General features: G+C 42.8%; 1 protein-coding gene across 2 annotated transcripts in view; it reads left to right on the plus strand.

The window, feature by feature from the left end:
- Positions 1–19,215, plus strand: part of fibcd1b (fibrinogen C domain containing 1b) — a 105,948-nt gene that overhangs the window by 26,002 nt on the left and 60,731 nt on the right. Inside the window, exons 2-3 of one of the 2 annotated variants that reach the window (XM_039659315.2) lie at positions 1,923–2,006; positions 11,974–12,453. In XM_039659315.2, coding sequence (XP_039515249.2) covers positions 1,923–2,006; positions 11,974–12,453 — 564 coding nt within the window. The remainder of the gene's footprint in view (positions 1–1,922; positions 2,007–11,973; positions 12,454–19,215) is intronic. The other variant, XM_039659316.2, reaches the window with a different exon arrangement.

Below are 19,215 nucleotides of genomic sequence, written 5' to 3' on the forward strand. Positions count from 1 at the left end.
TTCCATTGAAGTCTTGAGTCCTCCAGCACCGACGATGCGGGCACCACTGCGTTGCTCTGGATGCTAGCTAGGTGCCTCCATGCGCACGGTTCCCCATGGTAACCGTCTCATGTGTATTATCCACTGTAAGCCTCTCTGAGCATGTGTCTTCCCTTGGCAAGCCATCTGCCACCCCTGGAGTTTAAATCAGTAGCCACCTGCGGTTGGTACTCCAGTGTTCCATATGCGTTCCTATGTGGCCATATGTGTATTCTTAAGTCCTCCCTTCGGTAGGCAGCTGGTAGCATGTCCCCTTCGGGATATGTTCCCAGTGTACCTTGGTAATCCTGTGTCAAAGTCGGATCCCCAAAAAAAAAAAAAAAAAAAAAAAGAGGTAAGGCTCGGGGGTTCAGTCTTTCGCAGGGCACTGGAAGACAGCTTGAAGATGGCGTGATGGCACAGACCCCCAATCTCCGTCACTTCTGACGTAACTCGAAGTGACTACGATAGGGAACGTCTCGGTTACGTATGTAACCCTCGTTCCCTGAGTAGGGAACGGAGACGTTACGTCTCCCTGCCACTTCTGCTGTATCGCTGGGTAGAGGCCGAGTTCAGTCTTGGCTCCTCAGCGAAGACATACTGCGGTTGCGTTCACTTCCTCCTTTTATACTCACGGAGTAGGGCGGAGTACGCTATGCAAATTTCCGCAGCCCCAAGGCATTGCATGCCATTGGCTCGTGTTTTAATACTCGAAGAGGATTGGCTTTCTATGCGAAACCCCCAATCTCCGTCACTTCTGACGTAACGTCTCCGTTCCCTACTCAGGGAACGAGGGTTACATACGTAACCGAGACGTTTTCTTGGGTGTTTTCTATCCAGCCTGGAACTTGTGCATTCTTTCAGAGTTTTTCAGCAATAAATCCAAACGCTTATACTCAAGTTTTATCAACTTTATGTCCATAATTTATACATTTTCTGTCATTTTTGCCGCTAGCTCAATGCTAGCTGCCATTTTGGATATCACGTGTGACGTGTGTTTTCATGTGATGGTTGTTGACCAATTACAGGCTGATTCGTCGTCAACATTGGTGTGCGTCATTACGCATGAACCAAGCTCTGATATTGGGTGCTTCTCATCTTGCCCGGATTAACATAGTTTTGTGCCCAAGGGTTTGTGCCCACAGTTTAAGTTTTGCAAGCTTGTGAATCAAAATCGAATCGAATCGTGATAATTGTGAAATTTGTGTCAATACCCAGCCCTACAATCTATCGACTCGTTAGTCGTTACCTAGCAGCGAATGATTAACAAAAACCAGGACACTCGGCCAGCAGTTTTCTTTGAAAACCAGGACATTTTCATCACTTTATAAAAAACAGCCAGGACGGCCAGGACAGAACGTGAAAACAGGACATGTCAGGACTGTTGGTCACCCTAACGTCTGCGCTTTGAGCTGTCTCCAACAGCAGAACGTGCAGGCAAAGCGTAATCATGGTCCATAACTAATACAGACTAAAATAAATATTACATATAATAGTCTCGGTCAAGTTTGGTGCAGTTGCAAATTGATACTAGCTACTACTTTTTTCTTCTTCGTCGTTTTCTTTGCTTTTATTTTTGCTATTTTTAAAGCATAACAAATATATATTGTGCCTTTAACTAATGAACCTTATTGTAAAGTGTAACTGTAACAAGTGAAGCTGGTAATGCTGAGTTGTTCAATCCTCCTCTGCTAAGATCTTGAGATATTTAAACATTTTATCTTCAGTTGATTTCATCTAATGTTGTGGTTGGAAGTTGTAGTTTTATAATCTTAAATAAATTGAGGGAATCGGTTTCCTCAAATTAAATGACTTAGCTTAACTTGTTTGGTTTTACAGTGATACCAAAAAAAAAAAAAAAAAAAATCACTTTATTTAGTTTTATGTTTGTTTGTTTGATGCAGACATTCCGTCAGTGTGTGCCCAACTCCTCTCAGCTCAAACATCGCTGGTCAGACTCAAACACAGTCAGGCAAACACCGCCCAAGGTAAGGGCTTTAATCTCTCACACCATTATAGATTATTAGTTTTTCTTTGAACTACTGGAGCATATAAAAAGGACTCTAAACATCAAGGTCTACATTGCAAACAGCACTTGACATTAACTTTTTTGCTCACTAGCCAGTGTGGCTAGTGGTTTTCCAAAATTACTAGCCACACAGCACTTTTACTAGCCACATGTTAAATGGGGCTTAAAACGTGCTAAAATTTAATAATATTATCATTGGCTCTGATAAGGTTGTAAAGCTCCTTTTTTTGAAAACATGTTGTCTATTAAGATAAACACATACCACATACAATAGCTTCTTATTGTATATAATAAAAGTGCTGCTTCTTTTTTTTTACAGCAGTAAATACTGTAATACAGAGTAGAACAATTATCTGCATTAGAAACAATGAGCAAAGAATGCATTATTTTTTCTAAGAAAAAAATCCACAATTAAGGCAACAGGATTACAACTTTATATATAGGCCTATATGACAGTTTTGGAGACTTTGGATTGTTTGTTTTGCATCAGCATTCCCTCAGAGCTCTGACTTAATAATTATCAACATGAAGCTCAGGTAGCTCTGAGTAAATGGGGATATGTCCACCTGCAACAAGTATAGGCCTACAGCTCTTTATTTATGAGATTATTCCCACAAATGCATCTCCTGCTTTCTTTCATGGCATGATTAATTTTATTAAAACATATAATTAACTCTGTTAAGATAGTTGTGGTATGACGTGACATAAGGGCTGCCCTGCAAGTAGTTACACCGTGCCCATAAATCATTCTTTATATCGGCCACACACACTCACTGACTGAACGCTGTGTTGATGTGTGTGTGCATGCGACCAGTCGCGTGTGCGTGTCATGATTGTTTGACAAAAGTCTGGATGTCATATTTGGTGCGCGCACTCTCGCGCAGTGGCACTGCAAGAGAGCGTGAGATGCGCCTATGTTCTGGATTCTCCTGCTATTAAAAAAGATCACTATATCAACACATTCAGTTGATAATTAAGGGCAGGCCAAAACAGCCCTCAGTCCGACGGCCAACCCGCGAGTTTATCTCCGCGTGTCTAATGTTGTGCAATTCGTTTGTTATGTCAGATGTCTTTTGACAAGACTACAATTTTTCAACACGCCAAAGTGGCTAGTGGGAGTGACTGTGTTACCCACCACACGTGAAATCCACCCGCATTTGGTGGGTTGGCGGGTGTTAATGTCAAGCCCTGATTGCAAAAAAAAAAAAAGTTATAAGACATAAAGATAAAAAACTAAGAACAAAGAAACATGTCACTAATAACTAATAATATAGGTTGCAATGCAAGCTACAACAATGGTTCCCTTTCGTTGTCACTCTGAGTTCCGTCAGATGACGACGAATGTGGTTTCGTTTAGTAAGTCTATCGACTTCGAGTATACAAAATGAGCCAATGGCAAAGAAAATGCAATTGGTCTGTGAAATTAGCATAGTGTATCTCCGCCTTACCTCAAGGAGGACGCAGGAGACATGCAGATACGTTTTTGCTTCGGAGCCAAGAATCCCTTCCATCCACAGCCATTTCTGACTTCACTCTTTGAGACGAGCCACTCTCTCTGGTGTTGGTGTGACAGCGATCTGCAGCGAGATTACATTACCTGCTGGTCTGTGCAGTGATCTGCCAGTAAATGTTTTTCTCCCTGCTCGCTTCAACATCACAGAGTTTTTTCTTCCTCTCACAAAAGAGCTTGCATGCTGCATGTCTTTTTAAAGACGGCTCACCGATGCATTTCTGGTTGTGGTCGACTCATTTCCGATTTTGATGGGCACATTCTCTGCTCTGCGCGCTTGGGTTTGATCGCGCTATAGCAGTGACCATCACATCATTACGGTCGAAACTCAATGATCTCATTAGAGAGAGAGTCCCCTCATTTGACTGTTTGTCCGTGGACCACGCCCCCCTCTTCAGTGATGCAGGGGATTCCCCGGGTCTATTTTCGGATGTCTTGCGGGTTTCCAGAATTGGACAACAGGTCCATCGCAGCATCACAAGGCGGGCTAGAATCTTCAGGAAGTGAAGATAAGACAATGCTGCCACTTTCGGGTGTGCATATGGCATTTGTCGAGTAAGATCCTGAGATGACGGCCATGCTTTCCCGGGCTACTGCGAACATCAGACTATGTAATGAAATGTATGTAACGAAAGTGGCCATACGCTCCATGCATCAGGTGATGCCCACCATTCTGTGGCTGAACCTGTCCGATGTGCAGGATGTCAGGCGGACCCTTCTGCTTGACACCCCCATATCCCGGGTATCCCATAATGCGGCTGTGCGTTTGAGTGCTTTGCCCAACAGTTCTCAACCGGACAAGAGCAGAAGGCGCCCTGCTGTGGCTCCCACCCGGCCTGTTCACCCAGGCTGGCTCTGGAAGCTGCAGGGGGACGCCACAGCCCTCTCTGAGCCCCACCCCCCACTATTAAGCAGCACTCTTGAGATGGGCCGCTCAGAGAGTCGAGGGACTCAGTTCTTTCCAGGAGTTGGTAGCAGGGCCACTCCTTCCCCTGGTGGAGGGCCAGGGGAGAATCCTAATTCTCAGAAAGAGCTGACTCTCCCATCTCTGAGCACATAGAGTTCTCGGACAACACAGTTCACCGCCTCTGAGCCGAGCACCCCTCAACCTGCTCTGTCACAGAGCCGGAAGACAATGTGCGCCGTCCCCGGACCGTGCTGCTCTCATCCTCCTCTGTCACCAGCCCCCTGGCAAAGCAGACCTCCATGGAACATTTGTCCTTCCCTGGTCTCCTCTGTCAGGGTGCGGTCAATGAATGTGCACCCACACCGGGCCGCTATAAAACCAGTGGGTGACTGCCAATCCTGGACCTGCGCGTTCTGAACCTGAAGGACGCCTACTTTCATGTCTTCATTCTCCCTCGACACAGACCGTTCCTACGGTTTGCTTTCGAGGGGCAGGCATACAAGTACGTGGTTCCCCCTTTCGGGCTAGCCCTGTCTCCTTGCGTCTTCATGAAGGTTGCCGAGGCATGACCCTTGTTCTCCTTCAGGAACACAGGGTTCACATCCTGAACTATCTCGACGACTGGCTGATCCTAGCTCACTTTCGAGATCAGGCCTTGCGAACACAGGAACCTGGTGCTCCGGCACCTTCAGGTCAACTGGGAAAAGAGCAAACTTTGCCCCGTGCAGAGGATCTCTTTTCTTGGTATGGACATCAACACGGTCGCCATGTCCGCGCAGTTTACGAGTGAGCGCGCGCACGCAGTCACTGCTGACTTGCCTGAGACAGTTTGAGGGCAAGAGTGCGGTTCTACTGAAACTTTTTCAGAGGCTCATGGGGCAAATGGCATCTGCAGCCGCTGCAACGCCGCTCGGATTGCTTCATATGAGACCGCTTCAGCTTTGGCTTCACGACAATGCCTCAATGGCACTCTCCGAGTACCAGTTATTCCGACCTGCCTTCAGACCTTCACCCCATGGTCGAACCTCAGTTTTCTATGAGTGCCCCTGCTTCCTGGCATGTTGTTGTAACGACAGATGCCTCTACCACGGGCTGGGGTGCCATGTGCAATGGACGTGCTGTCGCGGGCTCCTGGACAGGACCCCAGCGCCTATGGCACATCAATTGCCTCGAGTTTCTGGCTGTATTTCTCGCTCTGTGCCGCTTCCGGGCCATACTCAAGAACCAACACGTACTAGTCCAATCAGACAATACCACCACTGTGACGTACATCTACCGTCAAGGTAATCTACGTTCCCGCCGTATGTCGCAACTCACCCACCACCTCCTCATGTGGAGTCAGAATCATCTGAGGTTCCTTCATGCCATTTATATCCCTGGAGCCCTGAACTGTGCAGCCGACGAGCCCAAACTAACCAATCTGAGCCCACTGCCTGTCTACTGGTCGTTCAAATGACAGAGGAGAAAGCGGCTTACAGTAAAGGTGAAATTTATGAAAAATAAGACTTTTTAGAAAAGAAAGACCACAAATACGTTATATATGGGCCCCATAAACACAATCATGCAAAGAAAAAAAGCAGTAAACTACCCTGTGGTGAGCAGGACGGCCGAGGGACGTGAGAGAAAGTCGCGAGGCCGGTGGTGCGATTGCTAATGAGCAGCACCTGCGAGGCACACCGGTCTCGCATCTCTCACGAAGGAGCGGAGCCATAAAGGGGGAGCGACGGAGTGAATGATGGAGAGAGGAACAGGCCTGCTTTTATTTGTATTTTATATTTTATTTGGTAAGCCAGCAGTCGTCCGTGAGGGGCTGCTGGCCGGTATTTATGTTTTATTTTGGGTAGCCAGCAGTCGTCCGCGAGGGGCTGCTGGCAGGTAATTTGTTTGTTTATTTTATTTAAATAAAGTTTTATTTTATTATTATTATCCGGTTCCTGCCTCCTTCTTCGCTGAACCGTGTTACATTGGTGCCGAAACCCGGGAAGAGGGAGGAACGCGCTGTCCGAGGGTCATCGCCGCTGTGGGGAATCCGCGGTGCCATCGAGCATGGTGCGCGAGTCGGGAGCCTGCTGCCGTCCGCCGCAGATGGGGAGGAGCAGGGAGCGGGGGACTCGCGGCCATGGACGCTCGAGGTGGGGCGCTGGGGTGAGTTGCCGGTGGGAGGCCCGAGCTCGCCGCCGACCGCCTGGGAATGGAGGGGCGGCTGCCTTCCGGGAGGGAGAGGAGGAGTCACCGCCGCTCGCCGTGGGCCGGAGCCTGCTGCCATCCGCCAGTGAAGGGGAGGAGCAGGGAGCGGGGGACTCCTGCCGTCTGCCCAAGGCACCCGAGGAGCCGTCGCCGTCCACCGGGGGCGGGGGAGCGTCGAGGCGTTCACCGAGGGCCATCCAGCGTCGGCGCCGGGCACCGCGGAGGAGATCGCCCAGCTGGTGAGGGACAAGATGGCAGCGCGTTGTGGGAGCCGGACTATTTTTTTTTCCTCTCTCCCCTCTCTCGTGTCCGTCGCTCCTCAGGCTTCCGTCTCCGTTTCCCTCGGCTCGTCGATCCATACCCCCCAGGGATCGCCGCCGCCGGGGGGGGAAGTAGGCACAGTCTCGGGTGTACCCCCCGGCCTGTGAGGGGTGATGGGGGTATGTGGTGAGCAGGACGGCCGAGGGACGTGAGAGAAAGTCGCGAGGCCGGTGGTGCGATTGCTAATGAGCAGCACCTGCGAGGCACACCGGTCTCGCATCTCTCACGAAGGAGCGGAGCCATAAAGGGGGAGCGACGGAGTGAATGATGGAGAGAGGAACAGGCCTGCTTTTATTTGTATTTTATATTTTATTTGGTAAGCCAGCAGTCGTCCGTGAGGGGCTGCTGGCCGGTATTTATGTTTTATTTTGGGTAGCCAGCAGTCGTCCGCGAGGGGCTGCTGGCAGGTAATTTGTTTGTTTATTTTATTTAAATAAAGTTTTATTTTATTATTATTATCCGGTTCCTGCCTCCTTCTTCGCTGAACTTTGTTACATACCCCTTTAATTATAAGTTAACATTGTGAGTTACTTTTTTGACACAATATTGTGAATGTTGTTTGTTTCCCTTTATTTTGCTGACATGAATTTCAAAATGAAACCTTACTGTAGCAGTCTCAATGCAACAGACAGTGAAGATTTGAATGTATCATATTAACGGTTCAATGAACAATCACTTGTTTTTCCTGAATGAATCAGCTGTTTGAACAAATCGATTGAATGAATGACTCTCTGAACTCACTTATTAAAACATTGCCGCCACCTACTGGTGGTTTAATTATTATTATTAATAAAGGGAAATTGCAGTTTCTGTCAGGTCAGGGGCCTCATTTATAAAACTTTGCAAAGGATTTGCGTCAGAAGTGGCGTACGGATGAAGCATAGTATGTGCGTACGCAAAGAAATATTCAGATTTATAAAACCGTGAGCACGCACATCCTACACAGTTTTCCCTTAATAAATCACAATCAATTCTAAATGTATCGCAGCTTTTGCGGCTTCATGTCACGCCCATAGTTGCCCATAAATAGTCCGTGAAATGCCCACAAGTTAATATTCATCGATTGCGAAATTATGGCAAACACAGAGAGGAAAATCAAGAAACGTAACTTATTGTGCGTCATTACGCATTGTGATGGCATCATAGTATTTCATTACCATTCATTTGATTGCATCTGACAAGCTACAGATGTGTTATGAGGATGAATTGCATAACACGCCAATATTATTGCAGAACATATTTCACTTTTTACAAATATGTGTTAATTTTTGTGTTAATTCTTTGTTTGATTTTGTTTTACTCTGCAGATCGATAAAACGGGTGTTTGTGTATGCTGTTAATTGAAAGACTTGCTTTGTGAAGTCTTCATGTTTTTTTTTTTATGAGAGGCAATAATGCCATTTCTTGTACACAATGGTCTACAGTTTCACATACATTCACGTGTTTCTTCCATCTGCTGACGGTGTCGCCATTTCTCATTTCACCCGTTTTTTGTGCATATGCCTGGGTCAGAGTTTGCGTGAAGGACCGCACATTTCCCTGTCAAGTTTTCTTTTTTATAAATACCAATTACTGTGTAGAGAGCGGCATACGCCTTTTTTGTGTGCGTACGTAGCGTTTATAAATGAGGCCCCAGGTCATTACTTGTCAGGTGTGTGCTTTGGTTCTATTCACTTAGTAACAACGCATTCTCACCCCAAGGCGTCACCTTTGACCATGCTTCAATATTTGACGTTTTAGGCGCCCTTTAGCGTCACTTACATGACGCGATCCTACGGCATCATCTAACTGACGCTAAAGGAAAGCGTCAGTTAGAGGACGCGGTTAGGTTTAGGTGTGGGGTGGGGGTAGGGTACACGCGATCCTAGGGCGTCATCTAACTGACGCTAAAGGGCGCCTAAAGCGTCAGATATTGAAGCATGTCCAAATGCTTCCCAAGGCGTCAGTTAGGTGACGCCTTGGGGGTGAGAATGGGCTGTTAGTAATCCCTCTTCGCCATGCGCTTACAGTACTGAGAAATAAATATAAAATGGAGGATTGAATCTTGCCTTTGGAAAATTGATGGGCTTAAGGAAAGGATTTTACTATATTACACCTAGGGTTTCATAAACCTTTCATGTCTGTCTTTTAGAATTGCAGATTTGTGATCGTACTGATAAGCAGTCAGAAAATATAAGACACAGACACACACACACACACACATTTGGGTTATACTCTGCATTTCATTATTCTTCCCTGTGTGTCAGCCCTCTTATATGGATTCATTTATGATCTCATATCTACTGAAGTTGCATTCTGAATATTTTATGCAAAACACTTTTTTTTTTTTTTTTTTCAGAAACAACCTAGAATCTCTCTGGGCGTTAAAATTAAAATTCAAGTGAATACAGACAAAACAGACGTGTTGTTGGTGTTTAGAATAACACGTGTCGGAGTCTGTGTGAGAGAGTTTTAGAGAGAGAGAGAGAGAGAGAGAGAGAGAGAGAGAGAGAGAGCGAGCGAGAGAGAGAGAGAGAGAGAGAGAGAGAGAGAGAGAGAGAGAGAGGAGAGAGAGAGAGAAAGAGAAAGAGAGAAAGAGAAAGAGAAAGAGAAAGAGAGAGAAAGAGACTCCAAGAGATAGTTGTTGCAATTTTCACTCTATAAAATAATATAAGTAAAAATATCTATCAATCTACTGAGGCTCAGCTGGAAAGAATCAACATGGAAAAGAATCAGTCATGTTGATCTGCAGGGAAAATGGCTCATACTGTATAGTCCAACTATCAATACTGCTTTCAATCGTTTGAGAGTTTGTGGTATAAATCTGCTTTTAGCAGTCTTTTATCTAGATGAAACTGTTCAAAAGGAAAGTGTCCAGGGGGCACTGGATTGAGTTCAATTGGATTACATGTAGAATTTAAGCGCATCAGTCATACCTGTTAAATAAAATAACGTTTGCCCTTTAAGTATGAACAGTTGGCTTGAATAAATATGAAGACATCAATGAATTATGTCGGACCTGAAAAACATGAAATAATGCCCAATGTGTTATGTTGTCTTGTCATTCATGCTGACATTTTAATTAGCTGGAAAGTACATTTAAATATATTTCAGTCATAATTTAAATAATGTAAATACATATGTGTGTGTGCACAGGTTTGGCTATACTTGTGTGGGCTAAATGTCTTTTGCATAGTGAAATATCTAGACAACCAACTAGTTAAGGCATTTTACTTGACCTCACTCGTTAAAAAGGCATTTAAATCACCCAAAACATGTTTTTTATTTAATTCCACTGTTTTGTGCTTGTTTCTGTGATGGGTGGGTTTAGGTGTTGGGGTAGAGGTAGGGGTAGAGTCAGGGTAGCCTGACTACGTCAGACTTTGTACTTCCACTCAATTTCAGTTCGCTTCTGTACTCAGTACAGAGACAACCCGGTCTCACCCGAAGACGTCATATAACTGACGTTTTGGGACGTCTTTTGACCATACGTCAATATTCGCCTTTTTAGGGCCCCCTTAAACGTCGGTAGATGAGGTTATGGGATCCTAACTCTACCCCAGACCTAAACCTAACCCTAAACCTAACCCGTCACCTAACTGACGTTAAAGGTAAAGCGTCAGTTGTATGACGGCCCGGGATCGCCATCTACCGACGTTTAAGGGGGCCCTAAAAAGGCGGATATTGGCGTATGGTCAAAAGACGTCAGTTATATGACTTTTTGGGATGAGACTGTGTTATCTGAGATGGAGACCTATCTCTCAGTTTTCCTCTGGCCTGAAAACAGCTGGCCAGTCAACGAACAGAGGGCGGGCTGAGAGTCGTGACGTAGACACTAAGGGGCAAGTTTAAGATTTTATTTTAGGATGGGGAAATCGAAAATGACTGTGGATTTGGAGATACGGGATGCAATTGCTCTGTTGTGGAGAATATTCCCCGCATTTGCAAACTGAAGCGCAAACAAGAAGAAGAGTGTTTGTTAAACATTTTGAATGGAGGTGAGAGAGAGAGAGGTGATTGCATTGTGTGACAGGCTTACGGGTAGCCAAAGATTTTATATTTCAGACAAGCAGTTAATTCAGTTAATTCATACCAGGAGCTTATAAAGTGCCTCAACATGTTCCACTAGCCTTCAGAGATGGAGGAGATAGGATCTCTGGTCTCTGAGTAAACTGTTCACTGAAGTGCTTCCCCGAAATCTTTTTTATATTCCCTTAGTTGATCGTAAAAGCCAACTCATAAAGCAAGCCATTAACCACCCATCAGCATGGGCCAATGCCAGCATGGCTGTTTTGCATATTTATGAACAAGAAGGAAAAAAAGAGAACATATGTGTATGCACCTTTTTCAGGGAATAACATATTTTACACAGAGAACACACCAAAACTGCCAGTGCGTCATTGCACACACATGTCCAGACTACACATACACACATTTGTTTGGATTGTAAAATCAAAGTGGTTTATTTTTTTCCTATTAAGGGAGCACTGTGGAGTGAATAGATAATTCAAAATGACACCACATGACAACATTGTGTCTACATCTGTGTGGTTTTATGATTTTTGATTTGTAAAATGCATTTCTCAGATGAAGAACACATGATTACCATACAAAGCTCATTTTTATGCATATGTACAGTATGATTTTAATTCATACAAATAATAAAACATCTTATGTATACCCCTTTTCTCAGCATTTTACAAAGATTATTCACTATATAATATGATTCCTATGAATAGTTGAGAAGGGAAGAGAGGGTTGTTTGTGTGTTTGCAAGAAAAGAGGAACTATATCACTAAGAAACTAGTGTTATTAGAATAAACAGATGATTCTCAGGGTGAGGATGGAGGGGAACAACTTCATCTCTCCTTCTTTTTCTTTCCTACAGTTCTGTCAGACTGCAGTATTATCCCTGACAGGCTTTAAAAAGCACTTTCTGTTCTGCCAAAATGATAATGATGATTATGATGTTATTACGCTTTAACTCTTCAATGTTTTTTTTATGTCTTTGTCTGTCTGCAGAGGATGAGTTGTAGCTATCTGCTGTGTACCATCCTGCTCTTTGTGGCCGTTCTGCTCGCAGTCACAGTGACTGGAACCATTCTTCTTATGAACCACTACCAGGCTCCCCCCATGTCGGATGGTCCGCCCCATATTAGCACCAATCAGGACGAAGCCAATGCATTGGTGACAGTCGAGAGAGGTGATGGATCACGCATTAATATCTTCATCGACCCTAACTGCCCTGATTATAACAGTAACTTCTTGCGGCTGGAAGGCGTGCAGACATCTTTGCTGCACTCGCTCACCGACCATGATACAGATCTTAAGTCCGTCAAAGGTCAGGATCGAGCGCTATTGGTCAACTTGGCAGAGGAAGTTGCTAAGCTGTCAGCCCATGCGGGCCAGCTGAAGATGGACTATGAGTCTCTTAGACGAGGACAAGGCAACCTGGGACAGGACCTGAACACGCTGCAAACTGAACAGAACAGACTTATACAGGTAATGGCGTGCTGATACACACATATTCAAATATAATAGAACTTTACTTGCATGTGGGTAGTTGACATAGTGGCCCCTATTTTAACTATCTAAGTGCATGGTCTAAAACACACTGCACAAGTGCACTTAGATCATGTCCGAATCCACTTTTGCTTATTTAAATTGTCAGCGGGGCTTGTGAACAGGAGTCGGCAGTCAATGCCAATCATATCCACGTTACCCCTAGTTTCCACCAGGTTTGACCTCGTACTGCCATAGTAACCATGGCGACAGACGTTGACAACCGGGTAATGCCAATATGCCTAGCAGGACGCTCGCGCTGTTGTTGTTTTGTTCATACATTTTGGACCATGACAAGCAGACTTTGAGACAAAAGGAGGGCTAAAACGAAGATTAACATCTTTTGAGATGCCGAGAGCTCCACATAGACGCGTGAGTGTTGCATGTACTTTAGACAGGTGAGCAAATGTACATAAAACTAATGTTAGTTATGTTCAAATGTTAGAATATGAGACTATTAATTCAGCACTTGCGTGTAGTTCAGTAGAAAGAAATGTCCTTATTATTTTATGTCCGCGGGACTCGCGTTATGTGTGGCGCTAGTATACCTCTAGCAATCGTGCCCTGCTTCATACCACAGTCATGTTAAAAACTTTACTGTATTCACTCATCCATAAAAGATCCATCAGCTTGACGACAAGATCCATAATTCAGCTTAATGTGGAATATACGTTACCTTATGCACCATTGTTATTGTAAGAGGTTATTAAGCGAAAAATCCTGCACATTGTACCTTTAAATAATAAAAATAAAATACTGTGCCATTAACTCTATTATATTGGTGATTTTTTGGATCAACATATTTTGAACATTCCTGTATGAAACTTTAGTCCTAATCATATCCCTACCCCTAAACCTAATAAGTTATCCCTAAAATCAGAGGTAAATGATAGAAAAAATGTTGATGGTAAAAAAACAAAAAACAAAAACAAAAACAAAATGATGGTAAAAGAAGCACCAAACCTTGATAGTAAGCCTACAATTGACATAATTTGTAAACTTGTCCCTCAAATCTGATTGGATGTTGTTCCAGAATCAGCAAAGTTTCATGAAATCACATTTATTTTATGAAATTAATGAAATTAAAGATTTATTTAGGTCATCAAATCAATAAATATGTGAAAAGTAGTTTTAGATATACAGTAGTATAGGTGTTTACAAAAGTGAATACCCATTTACCCATTGAAATGATGAAATGACTGACATCATATGGTTACAATACTGTCTCCACATGAGCAGAACTGCACTGAGAAGCAGGTGTGCCTTCAGCTCAGCAGTAGATTTTGTTAAACCATTGAACTTCTGGGAAATGGACAGGATCCATAATAAATGACATTTCAGGGAGTATAATGCTGAGTTAACACTTGGTATGTTTCCCGGAGCCTAAACCTTCGTTCAATTGCCACCCCACTGGTTTGTTCTCACACTTTATGCTGTTTCAAACTGTGTCTCATTTGCAAAATGCTTTTCTCATCAATGTGAGACCCATTGGAAGCTGTTTATCACCATCGCCATGCCAGTTTGAAATCAGAAAGTTAGTAATGGAGATGAATGTTCCCTGGAATTGTCCTTGCATATCAGAAACTGAACATTAACCATCCATCAGTCTATCGTGTATGTCATTTTGCTTATGAAGAGTCATGTGTGACTGAACATTGCATTTACATTTAATGCTGTACAGCAGTGTACAACATAAATAATTTTGAAATTAGTAATATTTTGAAATTATTTTTAATTTCAAAATAAAGGTGCATTGCGCAACATTTCATTTTAAAAATAGACTTTTTCTAACCCATATATGCTTAAACAATCGCCTGATGGCCTGAATGAGCCATTCTCTGATCACTGAGATCGCCTCTATAATCCTGTACAGTAAAATAAATAAGAGGGATTCGGGCTCGAATCTGAGACTGGCCGTGACGTCATGCGCGTTCACGATCGCTATGTGCCTATAGTCTTGCAGGTAGTGTATTCGCCGCCATTCTCCGTATCAGAGAAGACAACTCGAGCTACATAACTTTAGTCAACTTTCCACAAACGTAGAAGATGTGTTTAGCCTACATCTGGTCCCTTCGTGCGTTTTCTGTGATCGGATAGCTATTCGATCGTGAAAAGACCAGGTTGCCCTCCGAAACGCATTCGAGACGGATTTGAATCCGATCACTCAAATCACTTGAGGACGTGGTCTGGGCCGTATTCCAGACAAAACTGGACAAGTGTAAATGCATCTGGTTGTTGAAAGCAGGCTATAGGTTATGTCATGTTATTTTAGTCATATGACGACACGCATCACCTCAGATGAGCAGCTGAGCGTCTTTTCATCAAGCCAGTGCGCTGCAATCTATCGCAAATCAAAGTGAAAGTAAGTCGCAGACGCTTAACACTACCATCTTCATTAAAAGTAAATAAATGAAATGATCTTACCTGTTGCCACTCTCTCTTATTGCTGTCTTTGCTGATTTTGAAATTAGCCGATGATTAATAAAATGCAGCTCATATCTGTTGCTTTCGGTGACGTGCACTTCATGAATTATATATATAGCGCGGGAATTGAAGATCAGATTTAGATATCAGATATCCGTTCATTCCAAACCCCAACGCAAACTCCACGTGAGACAAAGAAAATACAACTTCTGTCTGTCCAGTGCCAGTCGTCGGAATAAGACGAGAGTCAACATCGGGAAGGCTTTTAACAAACGGAGAGATCTCCGGTCTGCTCTCGGGCTCAAACGGGTCCTATACAAAATAATAACTTGTATTGTTCATGAATGTGTTTCCATAATTATACAATCATACGTGGATACAGTAAGCACATAAAACAGTTCAATATGGAGATAGATGGAAACAAAAACCGCAGTTTTCAACTACCCCTGTTTTCCCCTCACACAAACGAATGCCTTTCCTTTCATATATTTTAAATGACCTGCAGATTTATAACTGTATTACCTCATTATGACTGTAACAAAAGATGTGATGCTCCTTTGGTTATGAACAGCTCGTGCAAACGTGCGTGTATGTGTGTGTGAGCGCGCACGCAGTTTCGCTTGTCGCCAGAGGGGGCGTAGATCTGCAAAAACTCAGATACTTGCGTTTTGCTCCTTTAAATATAAAATTATGAATATTGAGCCATCAGAGAGGGATTTGAAATTGTATTAAGATTATTTGTTTGGTTGTTTTTTATCATTATTGATTTTTATTTTATTTTTTAATTTAAATGTACTCTACAGTTCAAATTGTTGGGGTCTGTAAGATTGTTTTAAACCTCATATTATCCTCAAACAGTGACCCCTAGAGTCGCTGTGGAATAGTTTATGGGTAGGCCTACTATGATATTAGACTACATGGCCTATAATAAAAGATAATGAATTTCTTTCTTTCTTTTTTTTTCCTTTTTTTAATATTGCAAGTTAACAAAACCTTATAATTTATTTATTTAAGAGAAAAAGACATACATGGAGTACATACAAGGTAGGCAGAACAAAAGTAAGAAAAAGAAAAGAAAAAAAAAGGAAAAGAAAAAAAAAGACAAAAACATGTATGCAAGTATATTGGTATGTTTTAAGCAATGGCTAGAGATTTAGATTGAAGCAATATTGAGATATTCCTGGTAGTTATGATAGAATTGTAGTAGAAGTAGAGGGAAGTATTCGTATTAATAATAATAACTATAACATAGATAAGAATAGTAGCGAAAGTAGTGGTAACAGTGGCAACCAACAGCATTCATGATAATAATAGGTGTAGTAAGAGTGGTAGTATAGCTGTGATTACGATAATAGTAATTTATCATTACTATTGATAAAGTAATGATACTGCTTTATCTGTTGGTGAGAAGCTGAAGGTAAAGGCTCTCTCCAAGCAAAGGCTGTCCCACTGGATAGTGGACGCCATTGCTTTGGCATACCAGCTGCAAGGTTGACCGTGCCCCCTTGGTGTGACTGCCCACTCCACCCAGAGAGTGGCATCCTCTTGGGCTCTAGCGCATGGCGCCTCTCTAACAGACATCTGCAGAGCTGCAGGCTGGGTGACACCTAACACATTCACCAGATTCTACAATTTCCGAGTCGAGCCTGTGTCCGCCCATGTACTGGCTTCAACCAGCCAGTACTAGGACCTGCTCAGGTGTCTTTTAGTGATGGGAAGTCCGGTTCTTTTCCGCGAACCGGTTCTTTCGGACAGTTCGTTTTAATGAACCGGTTCAAAAAACCGGTTCACCAGTTCTTTTACGTCATCACGTAATGACGTCAATTCTATCATCCCGGCGGATAAAAATACTTCAAATTAAAGGCATTTGTAATCACAACTTCAGTTAAATAATAGTATGCATTGTCATAATCATCTTGGATAAGTTTCTTACATTTACATTTTGAAAACGAACCCTGCTGCAGCCTAGGCGATGTGCTAACGCGGATGTTTTACATGTTTTAAATATATAAAATGCATAAATGGTCTTCATCATTTTATTTGTTATTAAATAAACTTACATTTCGCCGATTCGCCCTCTCATTTAAGTCCTGGGTTCACCCGTACTACTGCGTGCTCATGTATCAGCACAGGATCAGCCGGCCGAAAGAAAGTTCTGTTCAGAGACGGTGCTATCACGCATGCGCAGTATCTCCAGCTCATCGGTTCTCCGTATCGAACGTGTCCGAAAGAAACAGTTCTCGGTTCTGTACTAGTGATTCAAGAACTGCAACAACCAGTTCTCGACTCGAGAACCATAGCTGTGTGCTGAGCTGAAACCTGAATATACAGTCGACAAAACTAAAAAATCGATGCATGTCTGTCTCCAATATAGCCTTCTGTAGCCTATACAGTATACATCATGTTTATAATGTGTTAACATAACGAATTAAACATATATGTTTAATTCGTTATGTTAACACATTATTTACTAAGCAGTGCACCAAACCTTGGCAAGAGTTTACATCAATGATTTATATTGTTACTTAGAAATTAAATGAGCTGTTCCTGACAATATTATTTTAGTATAATAAATGTTTAGTAGTTAAACAGTTTTAGAATCCAATCATTATTTCCAATCGTTAAAATAATACAGTGATACAGTAATGTGATAAACATGTTTCCAAAATGTTTTATTTTGTTACACTTACTGATATGTTCAACTAAAGACATGGAAACGTACATTTCGTCCCTCAGAAAAAAAATGCACGCATGCTCAGCTCATCAACTCATCAGTTCTCAATATGTCGAACGTGTCCGAAAGAAACAGTTCTCGGTTCTGTACTGGTTATCCGACCGCTGTACCTGTATGTTCGGTAGTACACGCATGCGCAGTATCAGCTGCTCGTGCTCATCGCTTCTCTCAGCACCAACATATGTCTCCGTTCAGTGAACTTTTTGAGTTACTGAATAAAATGTACTAATGGATATTGGTTTATTTCGATTCGGAGGGACTGTCAGGCATGTCTGAAAGTGAGTAACTTTAGTAACTTGTGGTTTAGCGCTGACGCAAGACGCGAACTGTTTCGAACGATTCAGTCCGATTTAGTGTACTGGTTCGACCGGTTCACTAAAAAGAACCGGTTCAAAAGAACGATTCGTTCACGAACCGGCCATCACTAGTGTCTTTGCTTGCTCGACTTTACACTCCACAGACTGGATGTGTACAATATTCTCCTCAGATGAGCCTCATAAGCCCTGAGTTCGTCCAGCACTGCTGACGCCGACGCCAGTGTCTATTGCCTACATGTTGGCTAAGTGCCTCCCGTGTGCATGGTCCCTCCTCTGAGCAACCCCCACATGTTTCCACTGTAAGCCTCCCTGAGTCTTTCCCTTGGCAAGCCACCTTGCCCCCCCTGGGGTTGAAATATTCCACCTGCGGCTGGACAGTGTTTCTCATGCTTCCTTGGGGTTATATGCGTATTTTCTAAGCCCCCAAACCCCTCCCAAAGATTATGCTGACACTCCTGTGACTGAGTGAATTATGAAGCTGTGTGTACCTTTGAAATCCAGATGTGCGCAATACCTGCCCTTGATAAATGCAGCGGCTGAAAACGATCGTCATTAGAATAACACACCCCTATATATTCAAGTATCCGCTTCTCTCACGGCCTCATTTTATGCCATGGACACACGAAAGATGGCAAAGAAGAGAAACTTCTCCAACGTTGAGCCGAAACAATGCATTTTTTTACAGCACATGTTTTGAAACAATTAGCATTTAATTTCGTATCATGTCTCATGTATTGGGGTGTACAATAGTGATGATGATGATGATGTGATGTGGAGTACCATTCATTCACATTAATAATTGTATGACAATTTGTAATATTCTTATTCTTATTATTATGATTTGTATTATTAATTACGCTTATTGTTATTTAGAAGAAGAATGCCTTTATTATTGTTATTATTATTTGTATTTTTATCATTTAAAAGAATAAGAAAATCATTTTTATTATTTTGTCATTATTTTTTGGCCGTATCATATCTTTTAGTTTGTCAGTGCATTTTGTGGTGTTAGGAATTGTTTTTCTACGCATTTCCGCATTAACTCAAAACGTGTGTACACCCCCTCCTGAGCTGGTGTAGGATTTTAGTGTGCCGTACGACAACTTCCTTGAAACAAGCTAAATTATCTGCCAATAGGGTAAGAAAAAAAATCTTGTTTCTGTTTGAATTAAGAAAAAAATAATTAATTTTATCAGAAATTAATTTATTCTTACCACATTTGCAGAT

Source organism: Pimephales promelas, chromosome 4, assembly GCF_988280905.1.
Source record: "Pimephales promelas chromosome 4, fPimPro1.hap1.1, whole genome shotgun sequence".
Lineage (NCBI taxonomy): Eukaryota > Metazoa > Chordata > Actinopteri > Cypriniformes > Leuciscidae > Pimephales > Pimephales promelas.